Source organism: Mustela nivalis (assembly GCF_964662115.1).
Source record: "Mustela nivalis genome assembly, chromosome: 4".
NCBI lineage: Eukaryota > Metazoa > Chordata > Mammalia > Carnivora > Mustelidae > Mustela > Mustela nivalis.
The window spans coordinates 46278443-46304327 of record NC_139023.1 but is presented as its reverse complement, the minus strand read 5'-3'; the positions used below and the strand labels follow the sequence as shown (position 1 = coordinate 46304327).

General features: G+C 36.9%; 1 protein-coding gene across 6 annotated transcripts in view; it reads left to right on the top strand.

The window, feature by feature from the left end:
* TBC1D19 (TBC1 domain family member 19) overlaps positions 1 to 14406 on the top strand; it is a 165998-nt gene extending 151592 nt beyond the window's left edge. For 3 of the 6 annotated variants that reach the window (XM_082728405.1, XM_082728406.1, XM_082728407.1), the window contains 4 exons: positions 1411 to 1502; positions 7594 to 7709; positions 12916 to 12986; positions 13980 to 14406. In XM_082728405.1, coding sequence (XP_082584531.1) covers positions 1411 to 1502; positions 7594 to 7709; positions 12916 to 12986; positions 13980 to 14054 — 354 coding nt within the window. In that variant the 3' untranslated portion in view covers positions 14055 to 14406. Of the gene's footprint in view, positions 1 to 1410; positions 1549 to 1636; positions 1782 to 6293; positions 6345 to 7593; positions 7710 to 12915; positions 12987 to 13979 lie in introns of those variants that run through there. The other 3 variants (XR_014311089.1, XR_014311090.1, XR_014311091.1) reach the window with 3 other exon arrangements.
* Positions 14407 to 25885: the final 11479 nt, after the last annotated feature.

Here is a 25885-nt window from a genome sequence, read left to right as displayed (position 1 = left end):
TAAATCACTTTTCTTTTTCTCCCACAGTTTAACCCTGTGTATTCCTAGTCCACCTCCCTTTGTCTCCACCTTTTCTCTCCTACATTGCTGGTAAAAGCTGACAAGTAACAGAAATCCAGGGTTTCTCCCATGAACAAATGAAGCACCACCAATTATCTTTGGGGGGGGGGGGGTTCCTATTCTCTGAAACAACTTGAGTGAGTGCTTATCTTATATTAATTTTTAGTGTAGAGTAATCAGAAATATATAAATAATTCTGTTTTCTAATAACCTTATTTTTAGTCTCAGATTTCTTACTCTCATATCTATATCATTTTATGCTTCAGAGTTAAAAAAAATTTTTTTAACTGGCTGCCCAGGATACACCCACAGTGTTTTCCTGTGCAGAGCACTGAAGCTTGACATCCAGCAACCCTGGATACTCCTTCTCTAGCTCCATGCTGACCCTGAGGTGTCCTTTTTCAGTGAATTGGTTGGGCCAGCCCTGCCTCTTGCCCTTTCTTTATTCAATGGAATAGACTTACAGGCGGTCAGCTCCTTTTCTGGCTTGTAGCCAGACTGAACTATTTGGAACCATGCCAGCCCTTTTTTTTCCTTAGAAACTCACAAAGAGGATTCAGACTTCCTCACAAAGATCAACCCTGAGGAATGCTGAGGTACAAGAAAGACTTTATTCAGAGTCGTCAAGTAATAAACGCACTTGAAAAACCATCTGCTTCAATTGGTTACATTTTGTCCTCTACAAAAGATGCCCTTATAAAAAGTAGATTTATATATATAGATAGAAAGATAGAGCTTTATACTAAGGTAATCAGGCATTCTTGTTTGATAACTTCCTGATGCAAGTTTCAAACAGTCATTGGTCAGTCTTCCTGATGCAAGTTTCAGTCATTGGTCAGTCTTCCCCTGGGAATAGATTTCAAAGAAAGAGTGAAAAAAAGCAGGAAATATTTTTCTGGATGGGTGAGGCAGCTGAAAGGGAAGGGACTTATGGAGGGAGAGAGTAAAGGGTGTGGGTGTAGTACAAAGAAATACCTGGAAACTGGAATGCATCCAGAAAAAACTAGTTTGCTGGACATAAGTGATAATACAGGGCTTACAGAGTAGCAGGTTTTCTATAAAATGATGTTTTCCTTGGACTCTTTGAATATTATACATCAGGGTATATGGGGATCCTATTGTGTTAAAAAGGAGGCTCCTTAGCATACCTATAATAGTAAGAGGGAAAAAATGTATCTTTAAACAAAGTATTGGAGATCATTAGAGCATTTCCTATTTTTTACTTTTTGACAGTATAAAAATATTTATGTTGATAATTTTTTCCTTGTTTCTATTTGAATAATTTATTGTCAGAGTTAATTTTTAAATGCTAAAATATGTATTTCTCTTGTGTTTTCTTATTATATCCAGGGTATTGTGTCCCTCTGTTTGCTGTTTGAAACTCTTCTTCAGACCTATCTCCCTCAGCTCTTCTATCATCTACGAGAAATTGGGGCTCAACCGTGAGTGCCTTTCTCTCCTAATTAAAGAATAGATTGACATCAGAAGGTACTATTATATCACTTTAAAGCATACAATGTAAAGATAAACAATTCTTTAGGGAAATTAAACTAACAATTTCTCCAATAAAACACAGATTATCAAGTAATAGAGTGTAACTCTATGTTGTGCCAGAAATTCTCAGAAGAACATCCAAAATCCTAATGAATTCTTATTTGCTGGGATTTTTGTGCCCTGTGGAAGGATCACCAAAATGAGCTGATTTCTATTCAAAAGGAAAGGTATTGCCAAAATTGAGAAAAAATATGTGAACACAAATACTATGTAAGAAATGTGATAATACTAAAATTAAGTCATTTTAGGCTAAGTTTACCAGAGAACAACTTAATAAAAGCTATATAGGTTAAAGTTTGCTTTTTTGTTCAAGGAAACTGTATCAGTTACCTAATAATGATTGTACACTGTGATTATTTTGCTCCAAAAGTTTGAATATTTTTTGGTTTATCTCAGTATGAGTTATCAGTGAACATGTCGGTACAGTACCTCTGGGCTTCAATATTATTGGTCACTTCTCTTTTTTAAAAATAACAATGTCTAAGGCAACAGAAGTTTCTAAATGATTTATTAATGTTTTGTCACTGTCTTCCCCTCTGTGAACCCAGTTTCCCCTATTGGCAGGGCATATTTGAAAGGAGCATTAACTCTTTGAGATCACAACTGTAGTTAATAGAAAATGCAGTAGTTTAGTATTGATTTCTCCATACTTGAATCCACATCAAGTGGATGGGAGGATGGGTGGATGGATGAGTTGGGTGAGTTTCAAAGACAGACCAGGACTTAAATTCTATCTACTAAGCCGTATAATCCTGATGAAGTTATTTAATTCATCTAAGTCTGAATTTCTTTCTTTAAATCAAGATAATTCAACTTCCTCATCTTTAAAATCAAGAGAATTTCGGGCGCCTGGGTGGCTCAGTGGGTTAAGCCGCTGCCTTCGGCTCAGGTCATGATCTCGCGTCCTGGGATCAAGTCCCACATGGGGCTCTCTGCTCAGCAGGGAGCCTGCTTCCTCCTCTCTCTCTCTGCCTGCCTCTCCAACTACTTGTGATTTCTCTCTGTCAAATAAATAAATAAAATCTTTAAAAAAAAATAATAAAAAAAAAAAATAAAATCAAGAGAATTTCTACCTCATGAGGTTGTTTCAGTAGTCAAGGATTTTATACATACAGACATATGTATGTGTGTATATATATGTAAATAAAATAAAATTTTATACATATATATATATACTTTCTCTAAAGCACATCTTAGATCTTGAATGTCAGACATCTTAGATCTTAGAAATACCTTTAATAAAACAATACCTCATTTCATCCATTGATAATACTGAGATTATACTCTTTCTTTTGTAGCCGTTAAAAAACAAGATTCTGTTAATGATTAAGATGATAAAAACAAGAATGTGGCAGAAATATTTTATATTGCACATAAGTCTTTTTTTCTTAAACTTGTAGTAAATTGGTTTCTGTTTTACTCTTCTGCAATGAATATTTGTATATAATGAAGCTTTACTAGGATGAAGACATTTAGTTTACTGCTTAAAACTAAAGTCCTGATTTTTTTTTTTTTTGGCCAATTTATACACTTAAATCATGAAAATGGAACACATTTATTTCAATGACTTATAGCAAACATCAAAATTCTTATGCAAAAGAAAGCATAAAAATGTAATTGCCAAGCTAGAAATCAATTTCTCAAAGGCTTTTATGAATTAAAACTGATGCTGTTGAAGGTTTTTAATTAGAATTTAATTTATTCAATAGATAATAAGACTGTTCAGGTTATCTGTTTCTTCTTGAATAAGCTTTAGTACTTTGTTCATTTAATCTAAGTTATCATATTTATGGACATAAAAGTTATTCATAATATTCCCTAAATATTCTTAATTAATCTTTTTAATATCCAGAGAATCACAGTGACAACACCTCTCTCGTTCTTGAGATTGATATTTATATTTTCTCTCTTTTTTCTTGTTTGGCTAGAGCTTTATTAATTTTATTCTTCTTTGAAAGAACCATGTTTTGGTTTTCTTTGATTTTCTTTGATTTTCTCTATTGTTCTTCTGTCTCCAATTTCACTGATTTATGCTTCTGTATTTATTATTTCCTTCCTCATGTTTGCCTTTTATTTTGCTCTTGTTTTCTTGTTTAAGGTTAAAGATCGTTAGAGACCTTTCTTCTTTTCTAATATAAGGAATATTATTATAAATTGCCTTCAAAGCACCACATTACCTCCACACAGCAAATTTTGATATGTTGTATTTTCATTTTAATTCAATTCACAATGTTTTTATCTTTCTTTCTTTTCCTTCCTTCCTTCCTTTCGAAAGAGCGCATGTGTGGGAGAGGCATAGGGAGTGGGCGGAGAGAGAAAGAGAATTTCAAGCAGACTCCTTCCCCACCCCCACCCAGCACAGAGCCTGTTGCAGGGCTCCATCTCACAACCCCAGAGATCATGACCTGAACCAAAATCAAGAGTCAGGTGCTTCACTGACTGAACCACCCAGGCGCCCCTTGAAGTGTTTCTAAATTTCTCTTGTGACTTTCTCTTTGATCATGGGTTATATAGAAGTGTGTTGTCTAATTTCCAAATATTTGGAAAGTTATGAAACCTTTCTGTTATTGATTTCTATTTTAATTATGTTGTAATTAGACAACATGCTTCATGAGATTTCAGTTTTTTAAAATGTGCTAAAGTTTGTTTTATGGCCCAGAATATGATCTGTCTTGGTGACTATTCCAAGTACGCTTGAAAAGAATTCATATTCTCCTGGTGTTCAGCAGAATGTTCTGTAAATGGCAACATCGTCAAGTTTTTGATAATATTGAAGCCTTCTATAAACTTATTTTCTGTCTACTTTCTCTATTAATTATTGAGAAAGAAATGTTAGTCTCCAGTTATTATTGGAGTGTGTCTATTAATAATATAGTCATTATTATATATTATATATATTATTATATATTATATATTATTATATAATAATATAGTTATTATTGGGAGTGTGTCTATTTCTTCCTTCATTGCTATATATGTTTTTACTTCATGCATTAGAAGCTCTGTTTTTAGAAGAACTGGTCCCTTTATCGTTACTTACTGTTTTTATTTCTGGTAATAAACCTACTGCATTTGATATAGCCATCCCAGCTTTCTTTCAATTACAATTCATATGTCCTTTGGTTTTAGTGTATTGATTATCGATATCTTTATTTTCTAAGTGGCTTTCTGGTCAAAAGTATAGTTAGGCCTTCCAGTACAGCAATTTGTCTTTTTAATTGTTGTATTTATTCCATTTATATTTATAATTGATTTATTGATTAAAATAATAGCAATTGATATTATCTACTATCTTGGTAGACATTTTCTATTTGTTTTTTGAAAGATTGTACTTATTTACTGACACAGAGAGTGAGAGGGAACAAGCAGGGGAAGTGGCAAGAAGAGGGAAAGGGAGAAGCAGGCTCCCCACTGAGTAGAGAGCCCAGTTCAGCAAGTTCGTTCCCAGGGCCCTGAGATCATGACCTGAGCTGAAGGCAGACACTTAACCAACTGCACCACCCAGGTGCCCCCATTTGTCTTTTTTATTCTATTTTTCCTCTTTTCCTGCCTGCTTTTGAACTGAGTATTTTTTATTCCATTTTATCTCTACTATTGGATTATTATTTATACCTTTCTTAAAACATTTTTTTGATAGATGCCTGTCTTAGTTCAGTCTGCTATAACAAATTACCATAAACTGTGTAGCTTATGAACTACTGAAACAGTTCCCACAGTTCTGAAAACTGAAAGTCTAAGATCAGGGTGATAGAGCATGGTTGAGTTCTAGTGAGGACCCTCTTCTAGGCTGCAGACTGCCAACTTCTTATTGTATTTTCACATGGTAGAGAGCAGAGAAGAGAAACTAACTCTGTCATGATTCTTATGAAGGCACTAAGCCCAATCCTGAATGCTTCACCCTCTAAAGCTATGTCATTTCACTTACCACCCTAAGACCCTCCCTCTTTGACTACTCCCCATGACACTGGGAGGTAGGTTTTGGTTTTGGGGTTGTTTATTTATTTATTTATTTGAGAGAGAGAGAGAGAGAGAGAATTAGAGAGAGCGACCATGAGAGGGGGAAGGTCCAAGGGAGAAGCAGACCCCCCCCCACCCCAAGCAGGGAGCCCCATGCAGGACTTATCTGGGGACTCCAGGATCATATCCTGAGCTGAAGGCAGTCACTCAACAAATTGAGCCACCCAGGCACCCTGGGGGGTAGGTTTCAACATGAATGGGGGGCTGGTGGGATGGCAGAAACTTTGAGTCCATAACAATGTCTTAGGGCTTACAGTATACATTTTTTAATTAATCACATTCTACCTTCAGATAAACTCCCTGGATGGCTTTACTGGTAAATTCTGCCAAACATTTCAGGAAAAATGTTTTTTCTCTTTGTGTTTAGTTTTCAGCAGTTTAATTAGGCTGTATCTGTAAATATTTTTTCCTGCACCATACTTACTTTCCTTTTCTTCTAGGATTTCAGTGATACAAATGTTAAAACTTGTGGTTTCATTCCAGAGGTCCCTGAAACTCTACTCATTTTATTTTCAATCCATTTTACTCTATGGTTCTAATGAGATACTTTCTTCTGATCTATATTTAAATTCACTGGTTCTTTTCTCTGTCATTACCATTTTGCTGTTGGATCTATTCAATGAAAGTTGTTTTTTGTTTTGTTTCGTTATTGTATTTTTCAGTTGTAAAGTTTCCATTTGGTTCTTAACTCATAGAACTGTGCCTTAATAAAGGTAAATTTTATTCCCCATAAATTATACCTCAATAAACTATTTCCAAGAAACTAATTCTGCACTATATATGGATGGAGCACAGTGTGGGGTGCTGTTCTAATAACACACCATGAGGGATCCAGTAAAATGAAACTGGATGACATTAATAACTTAGACTTAAAAGTCAAATGATCTTTTTAAATTTAAAATATCTGGTAGCCAAAACTTTCTTCAGCATTTATAAACAGATATTCTAAAACCAACCAAAACGTTTAATTTGTCAATATTACTCTCTGCATGTACTTTGTTATATTAGAATAATAGTTATCTAGTCTTGAGGAATTTCTGAAAACTTAGGGGTGTTTTTTGGTCTTAAGAGAATTAATACCATATCAACAATGACAATCTCCAGGTCCCATTCTCTTGCTTTAAGAAAATAGCACAGATATTTACCTATGTAATATTATAACAGCTCCAGCAAAGAGTTTGCCTAGCACCTCTCAGGGGCAATCAAGTGATGTTTAGATGCTAATAGATAGTACAGAGTTCATTTCCTGATTGCAGAGAGAAATTATTATTATAAGGTAACCTACTTGTAAGTAATGGGATCCCGTATCTCTTGGGTTGGGGGAGGGTTGTTTGTTTGTTTGTTGTTTTTTGCAAAATCAGTTGAATTTTCTGGTTGACCTTTCAGAGTTCTGATAACCTCCCATTAAAATGGAGGGTTTGAAATCAGAAATCTAGTTATAGCTTTAAAACTATCTTTCTTTATCTTCAAAGACTCCTGCCTGTTGTTTTATTTTATTCATACTATGTAGCCATTTGACTAAAAAATACAGGTATATAATGCATTGAATTGCAAAAGCGTACAGCTAGCAAGCACTTTTTCAAGAATTTTGAATAAAAATTCAAATAATCATGATTCAAACTGTTAAGAACTATTGACTCTTAAGACCACCTCATTGATACCTAATGAGTTCAGACCCCGAAACAGAACATAGAAGTGAGTTTTCTGAAAGCTGAACTATAACACAGCAGGTCAAATTTTTCCTCTTAATATGTTGAAACCACTAATTTGAAGACTTGCGGTTTCTCACCATTACCCTTCTGCAGCTTTTAAGAGGGCGTGTGAAATTTAAAAGCATAGGTAATTTCTAAGCCTCACAGAGAAGTTACCTGAACAATAGAATTGGTTGGCTCTTCTGATACTGCATTTTCGTAAGAAGAAAAGTCCCTGTTAAGATGCATTTTCTTTTTTCTTTGCTTACAGACTTCGCATATCCTTTAAGTGGATGGTTCGAGCCTTCTCTGGATACTTAGCTACAGATCAACTCCTACTTTTGTGGGATAGAATCCTAGGATACAACTCTCTGGAAATTCTTGCTGGTAATAAGTGCTTGTTTGTAAAACACATGTTTCTATAATAAAGCCCTTTCCCTTTCTAACCTTCATCATCTGTAACTGCAGTTTGAGTCTATAGTTATCTGTCATTTCTAATTCATAAATATTTAATAGATTTATCTGCCTTAGAAAACAAGTACTGAAGTTCTAACATCTAGATACTTTTCTGTACCTTCCCAGAACTAGGGTGTTCCTCATCTTTCTTTCTTTGCTCCCAGGAAAGTCCATTTCTCCTCCCTCATTTCTAGTCAAGCCAGGACTTGCTATACCTCTGTGAAGTCCATGCAGCAGGTTGTATACTGCATTTCTGTTCCTGGCTTCCCTGATATCTCTGCATCTGGGCTGTGCCCTTTCCCAACCACTGCCTAAAATCCACACTGACAAGGAGCCTCCCTACAGAGTGGAAATCTCAGCTCTCCTGGACTTCAGCTTCTACTGAACTCAAAACCTTTTCCTTTTTTTTTTTTTTTAAAGATTATTTATTTATTTATTTATTTATTTGACGGACAAAGATCACAAGTAGGCAGAGAGGCAGGGGAGGGGAGGTGGGGAAGCAGGCTTACCACCAAGCAGAGAGCCCAACTTGGGGCTCGATCCCAGGACCACGGGACCATGACTCGAGCCGAAGGCAGAGGCTTTAACCCACTGAGCCACCCAGGCACCCCAACCTTTTCCTTTTTGCTAACAGTCTCTGACTCCTGGTGGTTGAGTTTCCCCTCTTACGTATTCTCTTAAGCCAAAAAAATATTTCTTTTTTTTTTCCAGGAAGCCACAGGTTTATCTCTTACTTATAATTAAGTACTTCTTACAATAGATATACACACAAGACAACTGTATGATAATACATAGGACACAGATTTCTTGTTATTTACTTTGTTTCTCTTATCCAAAATAGGCTCAGTTATTTTTAATCATTGGATTATCAGGAAGTTCAGGTAAATAGCACAAGGTTTCCACAATAATGGATGGAGAGTAGAAAAGTTGGCAGAGTGCTGGGTCCAAACTTTTCCAGTTGTGTAATATTGAATAAATTATGTAACCTGCGTGAGACCTTCATTTCTTTACCTTATACTGATAGCATTGTAAAGACACCTCTCTGGGTTTGTGGAAATAGTGCTTAATTAAAGAAGACCCTTTTCTTGCAGGAGATTCTTTAGGTACCATATTAACATATTCTTGAATGCTGAGAGGTCTAGAGTAATTGTATGGCATTTTAAAAAGGAAAATTACAGTAATAATAAAGTGCCAGGAAGATCAGTGTCACCCTTGGTATAATCACAGATACCACTCACTGATGTTAATATCTCCCCTACTATCCTTCTATCTCAATTGGGTTTTAAGCCCACACAGATAAGACTTAGGAAAGAAGGGTCTGCCCTCATTTCTCTTGGCTGAATGGCAGTGATACTAGAGGTAGAGGAATCTTAGAGGTCCTCAGGTATGACTCCTTTTAGATGTTTCTGATAGGCAGTTCTCATCCTTTGCTTGAACTCTTCAGTGTTGGAGTCCTTGTCTACCAACATAGCCCATTTCACTTCTGGACAATATACCTTGTTAAAATGTACTCCTGGGGCGCCTGGGTGGCTCAGTGGGTTAAGCCGCTGCCTTCGGCTCAGGTCATGATCTCAGGGTCCTGGGATCGAGTCCCGCATCAGCCTCTCTGCTCAGCAGGGAACCTGCTTCCCTCTCTCTCTGCCTGCCTCTCCATCTACTTGTGATTTCTCTCTGTCAAATAAATAAATAAAATCTTTAAAAAAATAAATAAATAAAATAAATAAAATGTACTCCTGTTAAACCATGGTCATCATCATGTTTTTTCTACTCTTGCCTTTCCCCAAAGCCTCTACTCTCCAAGCTAAGAAGCCTTGTTTTCTGCTACCATTTCTCAGGCAACAGGATTTTAGACTTTTCAGCAAATAAACCTCTTCTGGGTATGTCATAAATTTTGAAGAGTGTTGTATATAGCTTTTTGTATCATTGCAAAAAGATATTAGAGCATGTTAAAGAAGGGGGCTCAGTACAAGAAAGTACCTTCTAATAATTAGGATTTTTCAAAACTAGAATGGGCTTTTAACTGTCACCCAAAAGTTAAGAGCTTTTCTACTGGGAAAGAAATGCTGAATTGGAAGAACTTCAAGACCTCTTTCAGTTTAAATTTTCGCACTTTGTGACTTATCACACCCCACTCCCCAGCAAACTCTCAAGTGAGAGAGAAATAAATGAATGTTGAATAACGCATTTGGTCTAAACTAGTACTCTGCTGTGACTTAATACATTAATAAAAATGTTACTGCTGATCGGTAGAGCAATGCAGTCTGCACTGTTGTACCCATCCGCTTTCCCTGAGTCTTTTATTAAATCAACAGAGAAAAATTATAGAACATCTAGAAATGGAACTAAACTGGTGGGGACTCCCCTACCATGAATCCAAATAAGGAGCCACGGATTAGATCATTTCATGTAGGTACACCCAAATTAGTTTTTATTATTTCAGATGTTTTTGGAATGGGTATTTTGGGGCCACCTTTTTTGCTCAAGTGAATCATTATATAGTCTTTTGAAATTGTTAGTAAATATTACTGGCTTTAATTTTAAATTAATTGGGTCTTTTAAAAAACAGTTTATTTTATTTATTTATTTGACAGAGAGAGATCACAAGTAGGCAGAGAGGCAGGCAGAGAGAGAGGAAGGGAAGCAGGCTCCCTGCTGAGCAGAGAGCCCGAAGAGGGACTCCATCCCAGGACCCGGAGATCATGACCCGAGCCGAAGGCAGCGACCCAACCCACTAAGCCACCCAGGCGCCCCTTAAAAACAGTTTAAAGCATAGGTGTCTTGATGCTTGTGATAGAGTTGCTTAGAATTAAAACGATGGGAATAGCTTAAAAAACTACAGGTAAATGTGAGAGTTTCTATGTTTCCTGTGAAGCATGATTGCAGCTGAGAATATCACAATGTGGAGATCTTTACTCCTTGGCAAAAAAACGTGTTTTGCGGAAGGGCTGGGCAAATCAAACATGAAGCAGACGCAAAGGAACTTCTGTGATGTGACACCAAGATAAATAAAGGTTATGAGCACATAAGCACTTGGGATGCTAAGGTCAATTAGTGAACTGATCTTTTTTTCCTCCCTCTTATCTACCTTTGGAAAAACAATTTCCCACCATGTAAAACTCTTTCCTGCTACAGCAGAAAATGTGGCCATCCTGTCAAGCTTTCATCAACCCTCTTAAATCACACATAAAAAAGGAAGTAACAGTTACACAGTCCTTAGCTTCTCAAATGTCCCCATTGTCAAAATGATTCCAGATATTAGGAATCTATAAAGAAGTTGCTGGTTCACAGAAATTCTTCTCTTTGATATTCTTATAAATTTAGAAGCTTAGTAACTTTAAAGTACTTAAGCTTTCTCCTTTTCAGTTAAAAGGTAAATTCTTTGTCCCTGATCTCTTGTATCCCTTGTTACATATTAAATAATCCCAGCTTGATCTGACTTTTTAAATTTTGTTTTACTGCTATTATCTTTTTTTTTTTTTCCTCAGAGTTTTCCTAACTAATTGCAATGTTGTATTTTTTTATTTTGGGTTTTTTGTTTGTTTGTTTGTTTGTTTTTTTGTCCGACTGTCCAAAATCTGTTGTACCCTAGAAAAATGCCTATGTTTCCCAGTCTGGTCTGGTTGCACTCAGTGTCTGGGGAAATTAAGAGGTCTGGATGCTGACTTCCACTCCTCAGGCACAGCCACCTACCTCTCAGAGTTCAGGGTCACCATAGCATCATGCTTCAGGCCATCTCTGGAAAACCATTCTGAAGGATAGCAGAGATGATGATTCATAGGAAAGCACCCAGATTCTCATATCAGGGAAGGGTCATTACTACTTACCTTCAGTCTCACTAAAGTCATCACAGAGTGAATGGTTAGATGCGCAGGCTCCAGAGCCAGGGTTAAGTTTTCAATCTACTATTTTCTACCTGTGGGACTCCAAACATGTCCTCCCAACTCACTAGGCCTCCATTTCCATCTTAATATAATGGGGCTAGTGGTGGTACTTAACTCATAGAGTTGCTGTGAGAATTATCATTAGCATTATTATTATTAATCCCATAGTAAAAATGTACTTAAAATACATATATGTGTGTGTGTGTGTGTGTGTGTGTGTGTGTGTGTGTGTGTGTATTTGCATTAGCTGTGCCATATACTTGGGAGCCAGTCTTTCAGTAATTTTGAAGATTCCTTACCATTTATTTCCTAAATTTCAATGACTTATTGGGTAGAGGAAACTACCACCACTGGTGATAAAAAAGAAGAAACAAGGGAAAGTCAAGAGTCATCTTGAGGCAGCACCATCTCTGGGTCAGGGTACCCACCTCTTACTTGGGTCCTTTTGCTGTTCAGTATGATGCATTCCATCACATGGGGTTTTATGGCAGATTATGCAGTAAGAAGAATTACCCATTAGCATTACTTTCTTGTCACATGTATATGATGGATATGACAAATATTGGTTTCTACCCCATGTATAGTATTGACCTGTGAGGTGTCCTATGATTTTTTTTCAAAGTTTCAACTTCTTTTTCCTATAGCCAACATTAATATAAATTTCAGGATCAGTCCACAGGAGCTCTCCCCACAGAACTATCCATTTATGACATTCTATGAAAGGCAATGCTGAATATAAAAGTGTAACTATAACAAAATACTAAAAAAAATTTTTTTAAGTAAAGGTTTATTACACATGTCTATCAGGACACCTCCTTCATACATATGAAACATGATCTGAAGAATTTAAAAATAGTGTTCATATAACTTCAGAATCCTGTTGCATTAGTAAGAAACACCTGCATCAAAATAAACCTTTATTTATCTGTATTTATTATATTGTATTTGTTATTTATTTATATTTCAGAACTTATGACTTAAGTTATAGGTAGGAAAGAAGCAATTTATAAAATGGCTCTTTTAAGACCACTGAATTTTCCTTTTTCCCAAAACTGTGGGCTTTGATCTATCTAGCCATCAGGCACTCCGTCCTCTAGAGACAACTTCCAGTCCTCACGAGGCCTTTGTGCAGAATGCGCGCGTGCAGGCATGTAAAGCGTGCGTTCTGAGCTCTCCTGGTGGGGTGTGGGCATCGCGGGCAGTGTGTCAGGCTGATGGGTAGGCCAGCAGTTGAAATAGTGTGCATTCTTTTCCAGTGCTGGCAGCTGCTGTGTTTGCTTTCCGAGCAGTGAACCTGATGGAGGTGACATCACTGGCCGCAGCTGAAGTAAGGATAAGTTTACTCGGAGGGGATGGAAATAGTTCCTGAGAGATTGCCAGGCTCAGGCCCTTTAGTCTCAGATGCATAGGACACACATTACTCATAACCTAATTTTTTAACTCGGTTAAAACCTGTAAGTTCCAAGCTAAGTAATAATAAGTATTCAAAATTCCTTACTTGAAGACAATCTTCATGTGAAGGAATCACAAACAAGCTTATTACAGGAAACCATTATAACCATTATGGGAAACAAGATACCCAGTAATTTTAGTAGCAACTATTGGGTCTTCGGTTGCATCTTCTTATTATTTTCTTATTAAGTATTCTGCTAGAACAAAGAAAAACTATTTGAGAGAGTTAAAGAGCATGCATTCAGATGATACAGTAAAGATACAAGCCTTTTTGGTTATTTTTAATAATGAGTTAATTCTTTAAAGCTGGTTTCTTTTCAATATATTTTCAGTTGAAACATAGTTCAATTAAATAGTGGATTACCATATTAGTGTATTTGTTATCTCACATAGAAATTTAAATATTACCCCTAAAATAGCTGCCTACATTCTTTGTTTAAAGGGAAGAGGATGTTTATGCATCTTGCAATTGAATAAACATTAGTTCCATCTCCAAATGATTTCCTGAAGCCAGATACTCCGTATACTAGAATAACGGGACCAAGATTCATAATGTACGTTTATTTATAGAAGCAAGTTGAAATGTTAGACCTCTTATAAACTCCTGCTACCTTGTATATTTGAAGAAGGCTCAAGACAAAAGTCCAGGTTGTTTTCTACTGCATGTTTTAGCATTTTGCACATGTTCTAACATTAATACGTTCAGAAAAGAGAAGGGAGGTTGTAGTTTCTGTACAGATTTAGGACACACATGAAGAACTTAGAGGGGGGTCAATGCCAGGCTTACATTGCAGTGGTGTTTCTGTTGTGGCTTCTCTTGCCCATTAGAATACTGATATTAATAATCCTTTTTGTTCTTTTGTTTCAGGCAGTTCTTGCTGACCTTTCTACTTTAAAAGTTATGCCTCTTCTTCAAATTTTTCTGTTTGCTACTGTCACCTGATCTTCTTCAAGGTCACTGACAACACATCTAGTTTTTCATTAGAAAATAATCATGAACTATGCAAACTCTGCATAAAACCAAAATGAAACTTTGCATATAAGCCAATAAAGATCATGTTCCCTCTTCAGTTAAACCTAAGTAGTTTTTCACTTTTTGAAACAATAACTCCGCACACCAAATATTGCACTGCATGCTGCTGGTTTTCAAGAGAGAAGCAATAGACATGACTTCTGCTGAATTGAGCATACTATATATATACTCCTGACTTGTAAAAGGCATGTAACAATATATGCAATAGGAACTAAAGATACTGTAATAAACTTGAAGAGGTGATGTAGCCTCTGGGACAGTTTTCTGATGTCAGTTTGTAAATTTATCTCTAGATAATGTATCATTTTGTCTTGTAAATTGCTCTTCGCTCAGAGCCAGGGGTGGAGTAGACTGTGGGAAGATTTGGAAAAGGTAATGGAATTCAAATGTACTTTGGTGTTCCTTACGGCTTTGTCTCACGGAGATCTTCTAGATCCCTTTCCACTTTATTTCTCCCTGAAAGGTCTCAGTGGAGCAGGTTAAATACAGTTGTCTCCATCTGACAGTATTTTCTTCATCACTTTCTGAAAAAAAGAAAATTATGGAGTGATCCCTTAAGACTTCTCAACCTTCCACCTCTTCCTTAGAAGACTTGACCCTGCTGGAGTCTGTTACTTTGGAAGTATGCAAAGAGGGCACCCACGGAGTCAATGAAGGGAATGAAAAATCAAAGGCATATCAGCTTTTGCTGAATCTTTGTTTAACAAGATTTATTTCCAGGACAGAGCAGCTAAGAAACTAGCAGTAGGTATGATACAGATTTATTTTAGAACTGAAGACATTATGCCGGGCATCAGCCTTATTTTGGTCTTTACTGTAAATGAAGGGTGTTATTTTCTATCACTTCCTAAAGACCTACCATTTCTGTAATTTGGAATGATAGAATGTGAAAAAAAAGTCCAAATTCAAGATGCTGATCATTTCAACACAACTTCAAATTAAAACATTGATGCTCTTACTGGATGCCTAGAATTATATTAAGTTTTGTCCAGATGTATTTCCTGACACTCTTATTTAAAGAGTATATATAAATTAGGTAATGTGTAAGGGTTAGCACAAGACTGCAAGTGTGATGGAGTTTGATAGAATTAGTTCTTCATTTGAAAATCTTTATTATATGCTTTATTCATCAGGTACTTATTGAAAACAAAGTAATAATTTATGACTCAGTGAATGATTCTTAAGAAGCCCCATTTCATTGCTCTGAAAGTGATTCAGTTATAATCATATGCTTTGCCGTTGGGTATATGCAAATGTATATTCATCACAAAGATAAGCACACGCCTTTGACTTTCTTCCTTGTTAGAGTTTGAAATGATTAAGGTCAACTGTGTACGGATACACCCATTGTTAGCTTCTTTAAGAGAATATTCATAAACCTTTTTTCAAAGTTCCAATGTAGTGGTCAAGTAGAAAAACTCCAGACTGAGAGCTCTGTCCTAGCAGTGAGTCCCTAGATAATTTAATCTCTCTCATCTACAGTTGAGGGGGTGGAGGGTGTAAGGGGCTGGCAAAAGGAAATTATTGCATTTGTTCTTATTTACCTTTCCAGGTAGAGTAAGACTAAATGAGAAAATATATTTGAAAGTGATTTTTTTTTAACTGTAAAGCACCAAACAAATGTAAGATGTTGTTGGTAATTAATTTTAAATACAATATTTTAAGGCCAAGTAGTAGAAGATACATATGAAAAATGCATAATTTCATTTGTATCTGTCTGACTTTTTTTGATAATTTGAGACTATGACTATAAAAAAATGAAACCTGGAACATGGCAGAGCAGATCCTTTCATTTGAAACAGGTGGCTCCAGCCAGCAGTTCTGAATCTGAATCCCAAAGCTGCTACACATCTTGCTGCCATCACAAACCCCTCCGGGCCCGGTGCTGCTCTTAATTGCTTGTTAAAATCGTGCATCAAGGGCACTCTTGCCCCCCTCTGCCTCTCGCCGCACTCCTCATGCTGTCCCTCTTGCCTTCCTTCCTCCTGTGTCCTGCACCACCTCCTACCAACCTCCAAAACCCCCACAGATGTTCTGCTAGTGGTCACGAGGACCCAAGTGACCCGTGTTAACCATGTAAGATTTCATGTAATCTTTCTATCTGCAGCATTCCCACTGACCGTAAAACAGGCTAGTAGACAAATTGTATTTGGCTCTTCTGGAATTCAGTTCACCCACTAATATGTATGACTTTATGTGATGGAAGAGTTTATTGAACAATCTTTCTGATAGAATGTTTTGGTAGTGCAGCGCTCTGGCTACCTGAAATTTCCAGCTGGTCTTAACTGCCTAGCACCCTCTTATACTCCGCAGGTACTTTCTCTTCCTAGTTCAGAGAGAAAATAAAGACCATTAGGGTTGAACCTCCCCCAGCCTTCTGCTTCAAAACTTACCTTTATTCCCTCTATACTTACCTCCTTCCTTCTTCTCTCAGGAAGTGTCTAATCTATTCCTACAGCTCTCTAAATACACTTGGTTTTGTCACTTCCATGCTTAAAAATTCATCAACACCCTACTGCTTCAAGGATAAAGTCCGGGCTCTGTAGCATAGCATGACAAATTATCCACAGCTGGGGCTTTCTATTCCTAGGCCCCCACTCTGGTCCATTATCCTGGACTTGAGTTTCACCAGGTTTCTTGCTCATCTTCAGTCAGCTGTGGCCACGCACCTGTCTCTGCCAGAAGGACTTCCATATTTCAAGGCCCAACTGAAAAATCTCTCTTGTGAAGACACCCTGGAGTCTGTATGTTAGAATTAATTACATCCTTCTCTTTGCTCTCATAAAACTGCTCATCCACTACTATGGTTACTTAGAATATTGAGAGACAGTTTTTTGTATACATGTTGATTCTCCCATCACCTTATTCTTTTTTTTTTTTTTAAGATTTTATTCATTTATTTGACACAGAGAGATCACAAGTAGGCAGAGAGGCAGGCAGAGAAAGAGAGAGAGGAGGAAGCAGGCTCCTCGCTGAGCAGAGAGCCTGATGCGGGACTCGATCCCAGGACCCCGAGATCATGATCGGAGCCGATGGCAGAGGCTTAACCCACTGAGACACCCAGGCGCCCCTCCCATCACCTTATTCTGAAGTCACTTTTCATTACTGGTCCTAAGTATGGAGGATGAAAGAAGAATTTGTTCATTTGTGTTTGTATCCCCTGATCTGTTCTAAAAATTGTTGGGGGTCTCCTTTTCTTAAAACATAATTCCTCCTAAGTAGCTACTAGTCTCCCCTTTTTTTGGAGATTTCCACCCCCACCCCTGGTGCCATATGCTTCAAATGAGGCTGACTTCACCCCAGGACCTCTGGGTCCTGGTCAAGCCAGTCACCATGTACCTCTTGGCCACAGAGATTGCTTCAGGATCAGTGCAAAAATCTAAGACCAATGAAGACTGATGAAACTTGATTGTAAGACTTTGGTTTAATCTTCTGGGAAAGCTGGGTATAAAAAAGAGGATATAGTGTCTGGAGCTGCGGCCTAGAAATGGAAAACGTGAAAAGATGCTCTCTTGACCTTGTTGATCCCCCAGTCACATCGCACCAATCTGCCCCACGAGTGTTGTGTTACATGAGCCAGAAGATTCTCTTTGCCACAGAAAGGATCCTAACTGAAGGTCAGTCATTTTACGTTTTAGACGATCCACTACAACATGGGTGTCATTACGTGGTACAGGACTCCTGTCTACACACTGCTTAAACTGGAGGGATTTTTTTTAAACCTTTTTTCAATCAAGACACACCATGACCTTAGAAGGATAAATTCTATGTTTCAGACCTACTGAGCCACCTGAAGTACCTTAAACACATAGTATGTCTCTCGACTTCGGCCCTTTGCACATTGAGCCCCCTCTGCTCGAATGCCTTCTCTTCCCTCTTCCTGAACTCTTACTTTTACCTCAAAATCCAACTCAGGTATTGCATCATCAGGGAAGACTGCTTTCTTATGAATTCTCCTCATACCCTACGTATACATAAGCTATATCATAATCATGCTAGCGTGTCTTTCTTGCACTAGACTATAACTCCCCAAGGGCCAAAATGGTTTCTTTTTCAGCTTTATATCTCTAGAACCTCACATTGTGCTTGCCCCATCGTGGGCTTTAAAAAACGTTTATTGAATGAACAGATGAAATTATCTAACCTAATTCACTCATTTTATTGAGAAAGAAACTTGCTCAGAGTAATAACTTAACCTTGTTCAGTGTCACACAGTTGTTTTACCCACAAAGTTGATTTGTGGAGTTGCCTCCACAAGGAGAATATCTTCCCTTCCAAAAGGGAAGAATATCTTGAGAGAAGAAAACACTTCATAAACAACTTTATAAACACCTTAGCTCACTCAACTTTTTGCATTTAAGTCTATTTTACTAAGGTATAATTTATGTACAGTGAAATATCCATTTTAATTGTACAGTTCTATGAGGTTTAACAAATGTATAGACCCACATCACCATCACATCCACTACCACAATCACTTGTCCTATACGACATTTCCATCATCTGAAACAATTCTCTTTAAGCCCGTTCCCATTTGGTTTTCCATTCAGACAACCACTCATCTGCTCTGTCCCCGATCAGATTGGTCCTTTCTAGAAATATAAACTTATAAACTGCGCTTATAAACCGCGCCCTATATAGGTACTCTTGTGTCTGGTTTCTTTACTCAGCGTAATATCTGAGATTCATGCATGTTGTATGATTAGTTGTCCATTCCTTTTTCTTACTGAGCAGTGTTTCAGTGTATCACTATTTCTTACAGTTTGTTTTTCCATCATTGCTAATGGGCATCCATGTTCTCATACTTTGGTGTATTACGGATACAGCCACTATAAACATTTGTGTGCAAGCCTTTATGTGGACGTAGATCCTCATTTCTTTTGAGTAAATACATTGGAGTAGACTTACTGAGTCATTTGTGAGCATAAATTTAACTTTCTAAGAAACCTCTAAACTCTCTTCTGAAGTGGTTCTGCCATTTTACATTCGTACCAGCAGTGTGTAAGCGTTCTGATTGCTCCAATTCCTCACCAACACCTGGTGTTATCATGTTGGTCATTCTGATAGGTGGTTTTACCTTGCATTTCCCTGATTACTAATGACATTGAGCATCTTTTCATGCTTATTTGCCATTTACACAATCTTTTTAAAAGTGTTCAAATATCTTGCCCATTTTTAATTACTTAAGTTGTAAGAATTTGTTACATCTTGTAATATATTCTCCCACCCCGTGGCTTATCTCTTAATTTTATTGTCTTTTAAAGAGCAAAAATTTTAATTTTATTGAAACAGGTTATCTTTTTTCTTTTATGGTTCATGTTTTTTGTGTCCTAGCTAAGAGATTTTTCCATAACTAAAGGTTACAAAGACTTTTTCCCTATGTTTTCTTCTAGGAACTTTATAGCTTTAGCTCTTATATTTAGGCCCATAATCCTTTTTTTTTTTTTTTAAGTTAATTTTATGTATGGTACAAGAGTTAAGGATTGAGGGTCACGTTTTCTGCATATAGATATACAATTGTCCCAGTGCTATTTGGGAAAAAAAAAAAAAAAAAAAAGCTATCCCTTTTATGTCAGCACCTCTATATAAAATCAGATGATTATAAATCTGTGGCCTTATTTCTAAACTCTATTCTGTTCCAATTTATATCTATCCTTCTCCAATATCACACCATGTTGATTTTGCAACTTTAGAGTAAATCTTGAAATCAGGTAGTCTCAAATCCTCTACTTTTATTTCCTATATCAAAATTATTTTGGCTATTGTAAGTTCTTTGCATTTCTAAATAACTTTTAGAACCAACTTTCCACTTGTACCAAAAATTTTTTAAAAGATGCTGGTATTTTTATTGAGAAAGCATTGAATCCATAAATCAGTTGGAGACAATTGATACCTTAACAATACGAAGCCTACCAATCCATGATCATGAGATAGCTTTCCATTTAGTTATGTCTTCTTCAATTCCATTCAGTAATATTTTGTAGTCTTCCATGTAGAACTCTTGTACATATTTTGTTAAAATACCCTTAATTCTTTCACATTTTTATGCTATTGTAAATGGTATTTTTAATTTCACTTCCCAATGGTTTGTCAATATATAGAAACACAATTGATATTTTAATATTGACCTTGTATCCTGAGACATTAATAAACTTACCATCCCTTAAACCCTTTTTTGTAGCTTCCCTAAGATTTTCTACATATACAATGTCATCTATAAATAAAGACAATTTTACATTTTTTTTCAAATCTATATGCTTTTTTAATTCGCTGACTAGAATTTCCAATAGGATATAGAAATTTTACAGCTCACCTAATTTTAAATTAAATGTACTTCTTTCATGAATAAGTGCAATAAATATTTTAAATATATACCAGTGTAATAGTTTGGTCAATTTAAGAATAAAACAGTGGGAGGAAATGAAACAGATTCAAAATGAGGTGGGGAGACATACTGATACACAGTGAAGATAAATTTGGTCAGTTACATGCTGCTAATCATCCAAATGGCTTCTTCAAATTATTCCTTTTAATTTAAGCAATTGACTTAAAGTATTTTCAATGTCTTTCTTATGTTAATTAGGTGATTGTTTTTATATTACTTCTTCAATTACTGTTTATCCTTAAAACTTTGTTCTTAGATAATGTGGTGTGTAGATATTTACTCAACAAATACTAAATGCTTTCTTGGAACAAGGTATTATGCTGAGCATTCAATGTTGATATATATGTATTTGTAAGTTCACTTTCTCAGTAACAATGGTAAGAGACAGAACTTCTTATGTAAATAAAATAGTAACCCCTCTTTTTGCAAGCAATGATGCCATCCCTCCAGTGGTAGGAAGAATAATGGTCCCCCAGAAAAGTTCATGTTCCAGTCCCTGAACCCAGTGAGTATGTGACCTTACATGACAAAAGACACTTTGTTACAAGGGTCCTTTGTCATGTAAGTGGGGGAAGGCAGGAGTGTCAGAGTCAGGGAAGGATTGGAGGATGCAGGTCATTTCAGTGGCTGGAGAAGGCAAGGTAACGGATTCTCCCCAACAGCTTTGGGAGGAACCCAGCCCTGCTAACACCTCGGTTTTAGGACTTCTGACCTCCAGAACTATAAGATCGTAATTTTGTGTTGTTTGAAGCCACTAAGTGTATGGTGATTTGTTGCAGCAAGAACAGGAAATCAATCCACCTCCTCTCAGATAAATTAGATTTATTGTATCAGCTATGACATACGATAGTAAGTTCACATTGTTTCAATTCTCTTACCTATAATATAGGTGCTTCTACCTGTCCAGGGTCTCTCATGGGGTTTTTATAATGATCAAATAAGATAAAATGTGTAGAAGTATTTTGAAGACAACTTTTGGCTCTGGTACTGACAGGGAAAAGACCCCACAAAGCAGGGTTATTTTAAGACAAGTGTAACAGAGGAAGAGATGTGTTGGGGGAAATGTATTGCCAAGTCTTAACATTTCCTTCACTGCAGTTGTTGTTCACTGGTGTAATGTTCCTCACTCCCTCCTCCCGTGGCCAGGAGTAGATTATATTATTGATGAAGTTGGGATCAGTGAGTGGGCATATAAAGCCAACTCCTTTCTCTGTTTCTCTTGGGATCCAACAACCCAAAGCAAGCATATATTCTGTACTGCTCCACTACACCCTGGCTTTAGAAAATCTGGAACCCACCGTATGGCAGGGGAGGTGGCTATTCAGCGCATCACTGAGCGCATACGTTTTGAAAAACCTGTCCTTGCTGCAAAATTAAGTCACACTTCCTGAGATTAACTTTATCAGCAAGAAAGATGATATATCATCTTCATAAGCTTTCATTTGCTTAGTTTTTAATTTTATCTCTCAAGTACTCAGAACTCGGGCAGGAAGACAGGTGCTGTTCATTGGACCTCCAAGCCTTATTCACGTGGATAAGAAAGTTAAGGGTTGCAAGGAAGAAACTATAATGATAGGTCATGGGATGTAAACTAGAAAAGAAGAGAGATAAAGGATAACTAGGGGGTGATGATAGATACGGATAAAGAGGGGTGGGAGGATTAAAGGTAAATACAAAAAAAGAGAAAGCATTTTTGAAGGAAGGGTACTTCAGCAAGTAATTTGGGATGATAATGTTTGTAACCAGAATGGGATATTTGCATTTGAAATTTTGAACTTGATACCATTTTTGTTGATGCCAAGATCGAAGGCATGGTGGATAGCAGACATGGAGTAGAGGAAACCATCATTGAAAATATGAGGAAGTCAAGAAACCAAGAGTCTGTGGTGTGTTGGATGAATCATCATATAAATATTGAAGTCACCAAAGAGGATGACAGAAGTAGGGGAGAAGAAGAAAACAGACTTGCAAGTTACTTTTTCTGAGAATCAGAAGGAAAGACTCCGAAGCTACTAGTTAGTAACTGTAACTTGGAGGAGGAAGAGTGGTGTGACCAGATGGTAGGAGCCTCAAAGGAGCAGAAGGAGTTTGCAAGAGGGAAGGGGGAGTAAAACTCAAATTGACATTGCCAAGTAAGCCTGGTGCTGAATCACTCTAAATGTAAGAGAAAAGAAATAATCCATTTGAGAGAAAGCAGCAAAGAAACCGTGTCCCCAAGATACAGCCTGCTTTTAGTTAAGTGAAAAGGTGAAGAGAACTTTCAGAGAAGAGGTTGGAAAATAGTTTATTCACCTCACATTGTGACTTGGAAATTCCAAGAGACAAAGGGAAATGCTTTCCCAGGGAGGGAAATAAAAAGTGGGGTGGGAATTAGGTCCAATTAAAGGAAAGTTTAGATAATTGATGACTTGAGAAGCTTGGAATTCTGATGGAGAGTGGGATAAATAGGGATATGTGGATGGGCTGATCCTCTCACAAGTGACTAAGCCACCAGTTTGACCACTGTGGTCCAGACCATTTCTCCTTGGTGGGGCAGCTGCTCCCTGTGGCAACCTAAGGTTGTCATGTGCTACTTACAGTCAGCTGCCTTTGCAGACAGCAGTTGTGGTTGTCTCTGAGAGAGCACTGCACTAGTTTGGTGTCTTAGCTTTTTTTTCTTTTTTTTCCCCACCCAGTGAATTTAGTTCTTCTCCCCTCTTTTGGCTTTTGCCTATTCATTGTTTCAACTCAGAGACTATTTTCTTTGCTTAGACAAAAGGATCCCTCCTTTATAAATGAAATCACTGCAAAGTATTCATGAAATATAGAAAGCAGCAAATTATCTTTAGTACACAACTTAATTTGCACCCATAGCATGTACGGTGATGAACTGACCCAGAGACAGAGAGAATGAATGAAGGAATCAATGAATGGGGATTAGAACGCCAATTGTAAGACTCTATAGGGAAAAACATGCAGGTTTTTCTCTTTTTCTCACCTTTCAAAGGACTGTGTGCCTAACCTTCAAAAGGGGCACACAATTTTTTGTGTTGTGCAACCTCCCCTAGTGTAGGAGAAAAGTGGCTGAATGATTATTTCATGTATGAGAGCCTAAAGCAAATAAGAAGGCTTGAATACATATATGGAAAGAAACATTTGGATCAGTGGACAGGCTGATAGAACCCCAACTCTGTCAGAGGTCTGATATTGGCAGGCTGGTAGCAAAGTACAAAAATAACATGTCAGTGTATGAGGAACAGGAACTTCCCTGGACAGAAGGCCAACCCTAGACTTCAGCCCCAGGATAAGGTCAGTGGACTCATCTGCTGAGTAGGAACGACTCCCTGCCTTTAAGGAATCACCAGACAACAGACATCTATTCCATGTGATGGAGATTGTTGGAAGAGACAGGAAGAGTTCCTGTACCTGTGCCAGGGAACTATGCATCTTAGTAACTCCTGTGCTAGACACAGAGGGAACAGTCAACACTTTGAAAGCAAATATTTTCACAATATCCTGTATTTTGTATATACTCTATTAACCCAGCTCCAACATTTGCTAGCTCTGCAACCTTGGCAAAATTACCTAACCTTTAAAAGCCTTAATTTTTTCATCTATAAAATGCCAGTCAGTGCCAAATAGGGCATATAGTATAAATTCCCGCTAAACACTGTTTTAGCTGCATTCCAAAAATTTCCAGATACTGTATTTTAATTTAGTTCAAATACTGTCTAATTTCTCTCTTTGATTTATTCTTTATTCATGGGTTAGTTTCAAATAGTACAAGTTTCCTATAGTTATCTTTGCTATTGATTTCTACCATAATTCCACTGTCATTGAGAATATACTTTATATGACTGGAGTTCTTTGAAATCTGTGGTGACTTGTTACCTGGCCGATAATATATTCTGTATTCATAAGAGTGCTATGTGCACTTGAAATGAATGTGTATTTTGCTGTCTTTGGAGAAACTGTAAGACACATCATAAACTTGGTTAAAATCAGTGATAAAGAGAAAAATCTAAAAAGCCCAAGAAATCCCATTCTGTGCAGAACAACAAAGTTAAGGATGGCTGCATATTACTGCTGGAAATGTGCCAAATAGAAGAATGTGAACCAACATCTTTAAAATGCTGCAGAAAACATATTGTCAATCTAGAATTCTTTACCCAGTGAAAATATCTCTCAAAAATGAATGGGAAATGGACTCTTTTTTCACACATTGAAAAGTTGTAAGTACTCTTCACCAAGTAGACATGCCTTAAAAGAAGCGGTAAAGGGAGTCTTCAAACAAGAAAAATGACATCAGAAGGAATGAAGAGCCCCAGAAATAATAATTATGTGAATAAACACAAGAACTTTTTTCTTGGGGTGCCTGGGTGGCTCAGTTGGTTAAGTGTCTGTCTTTGGCTCAGGTCATGATCCCAGAGTCCTGGAATCGAGCCTTGTATTGGGCTCCTTGCTGAGTGGGGAGCCTGCTTCTCCATCTCCCTCTACTGCTCCCCCAGCTTGTGTGCTCTTTCCCTCTCTCTCTATGTCAAATAAACAAATAAAATATTTTTAAAAAACCTTTTTTCTTAGTATTTAAATTCATTTTAAAAATAAACCATATAGGGGCACCTGGCTGGTTCAGTTGGAAGAGCTCAAGCCCCAGGTTGGGTGTAGAGATTAAGTAAGTCAATACATCAATAAATAAACTATAAAAAATAAATCATGTAAAGCAAAAATAATAATAAATCTTGAGGTTTATATAGAAGTAGAAGTAAATATGTGACAATGCAGCACAACAGCAAGAAGGGTAGAAATGTGAATATACATATGTTGTAAGTTTCTGTACATGAGTGGCATGAAAACACCTTCACTTGAAGGTACACTGTGATAAGTTAAAGACTTATATAAAAACTCCTAAAGCAACCACTAGAATAAAACCACCAAGGTATAATTAATAAGCTAAAGGAGATAAGATGGAATTATAAAAACATGCAGTTCAAAAGAAGGCAGAAAAGGAAACAAAATACAGATGGAGAAAACAGAAAATAACAAAATGCTCAACCATATCAATAATTACATTAAATGTAAGATTTAAATGCAAATGTTTCAGTTAAAAAAGTAGAGATTTACATATTGGATAAAAACAAGCCCAATACCTAACTACATGGTCCTTATTATAAACCCATTTTAATATGAAAATATAATTAGATTAAAAGCAAAAGAATGAAAAAAATATATAGTCTGCTATCACCAATCAAAAGTAAGCTGGAGTGTCTGTATTAATATCAGACAAATAGGATTTCAGAGCAAAGATCATCACCAGGAGAAAAGATGAAGTCATCAAGAAGACATAGCAGTCCCAAACATTTATGCGCACAACAGAGTT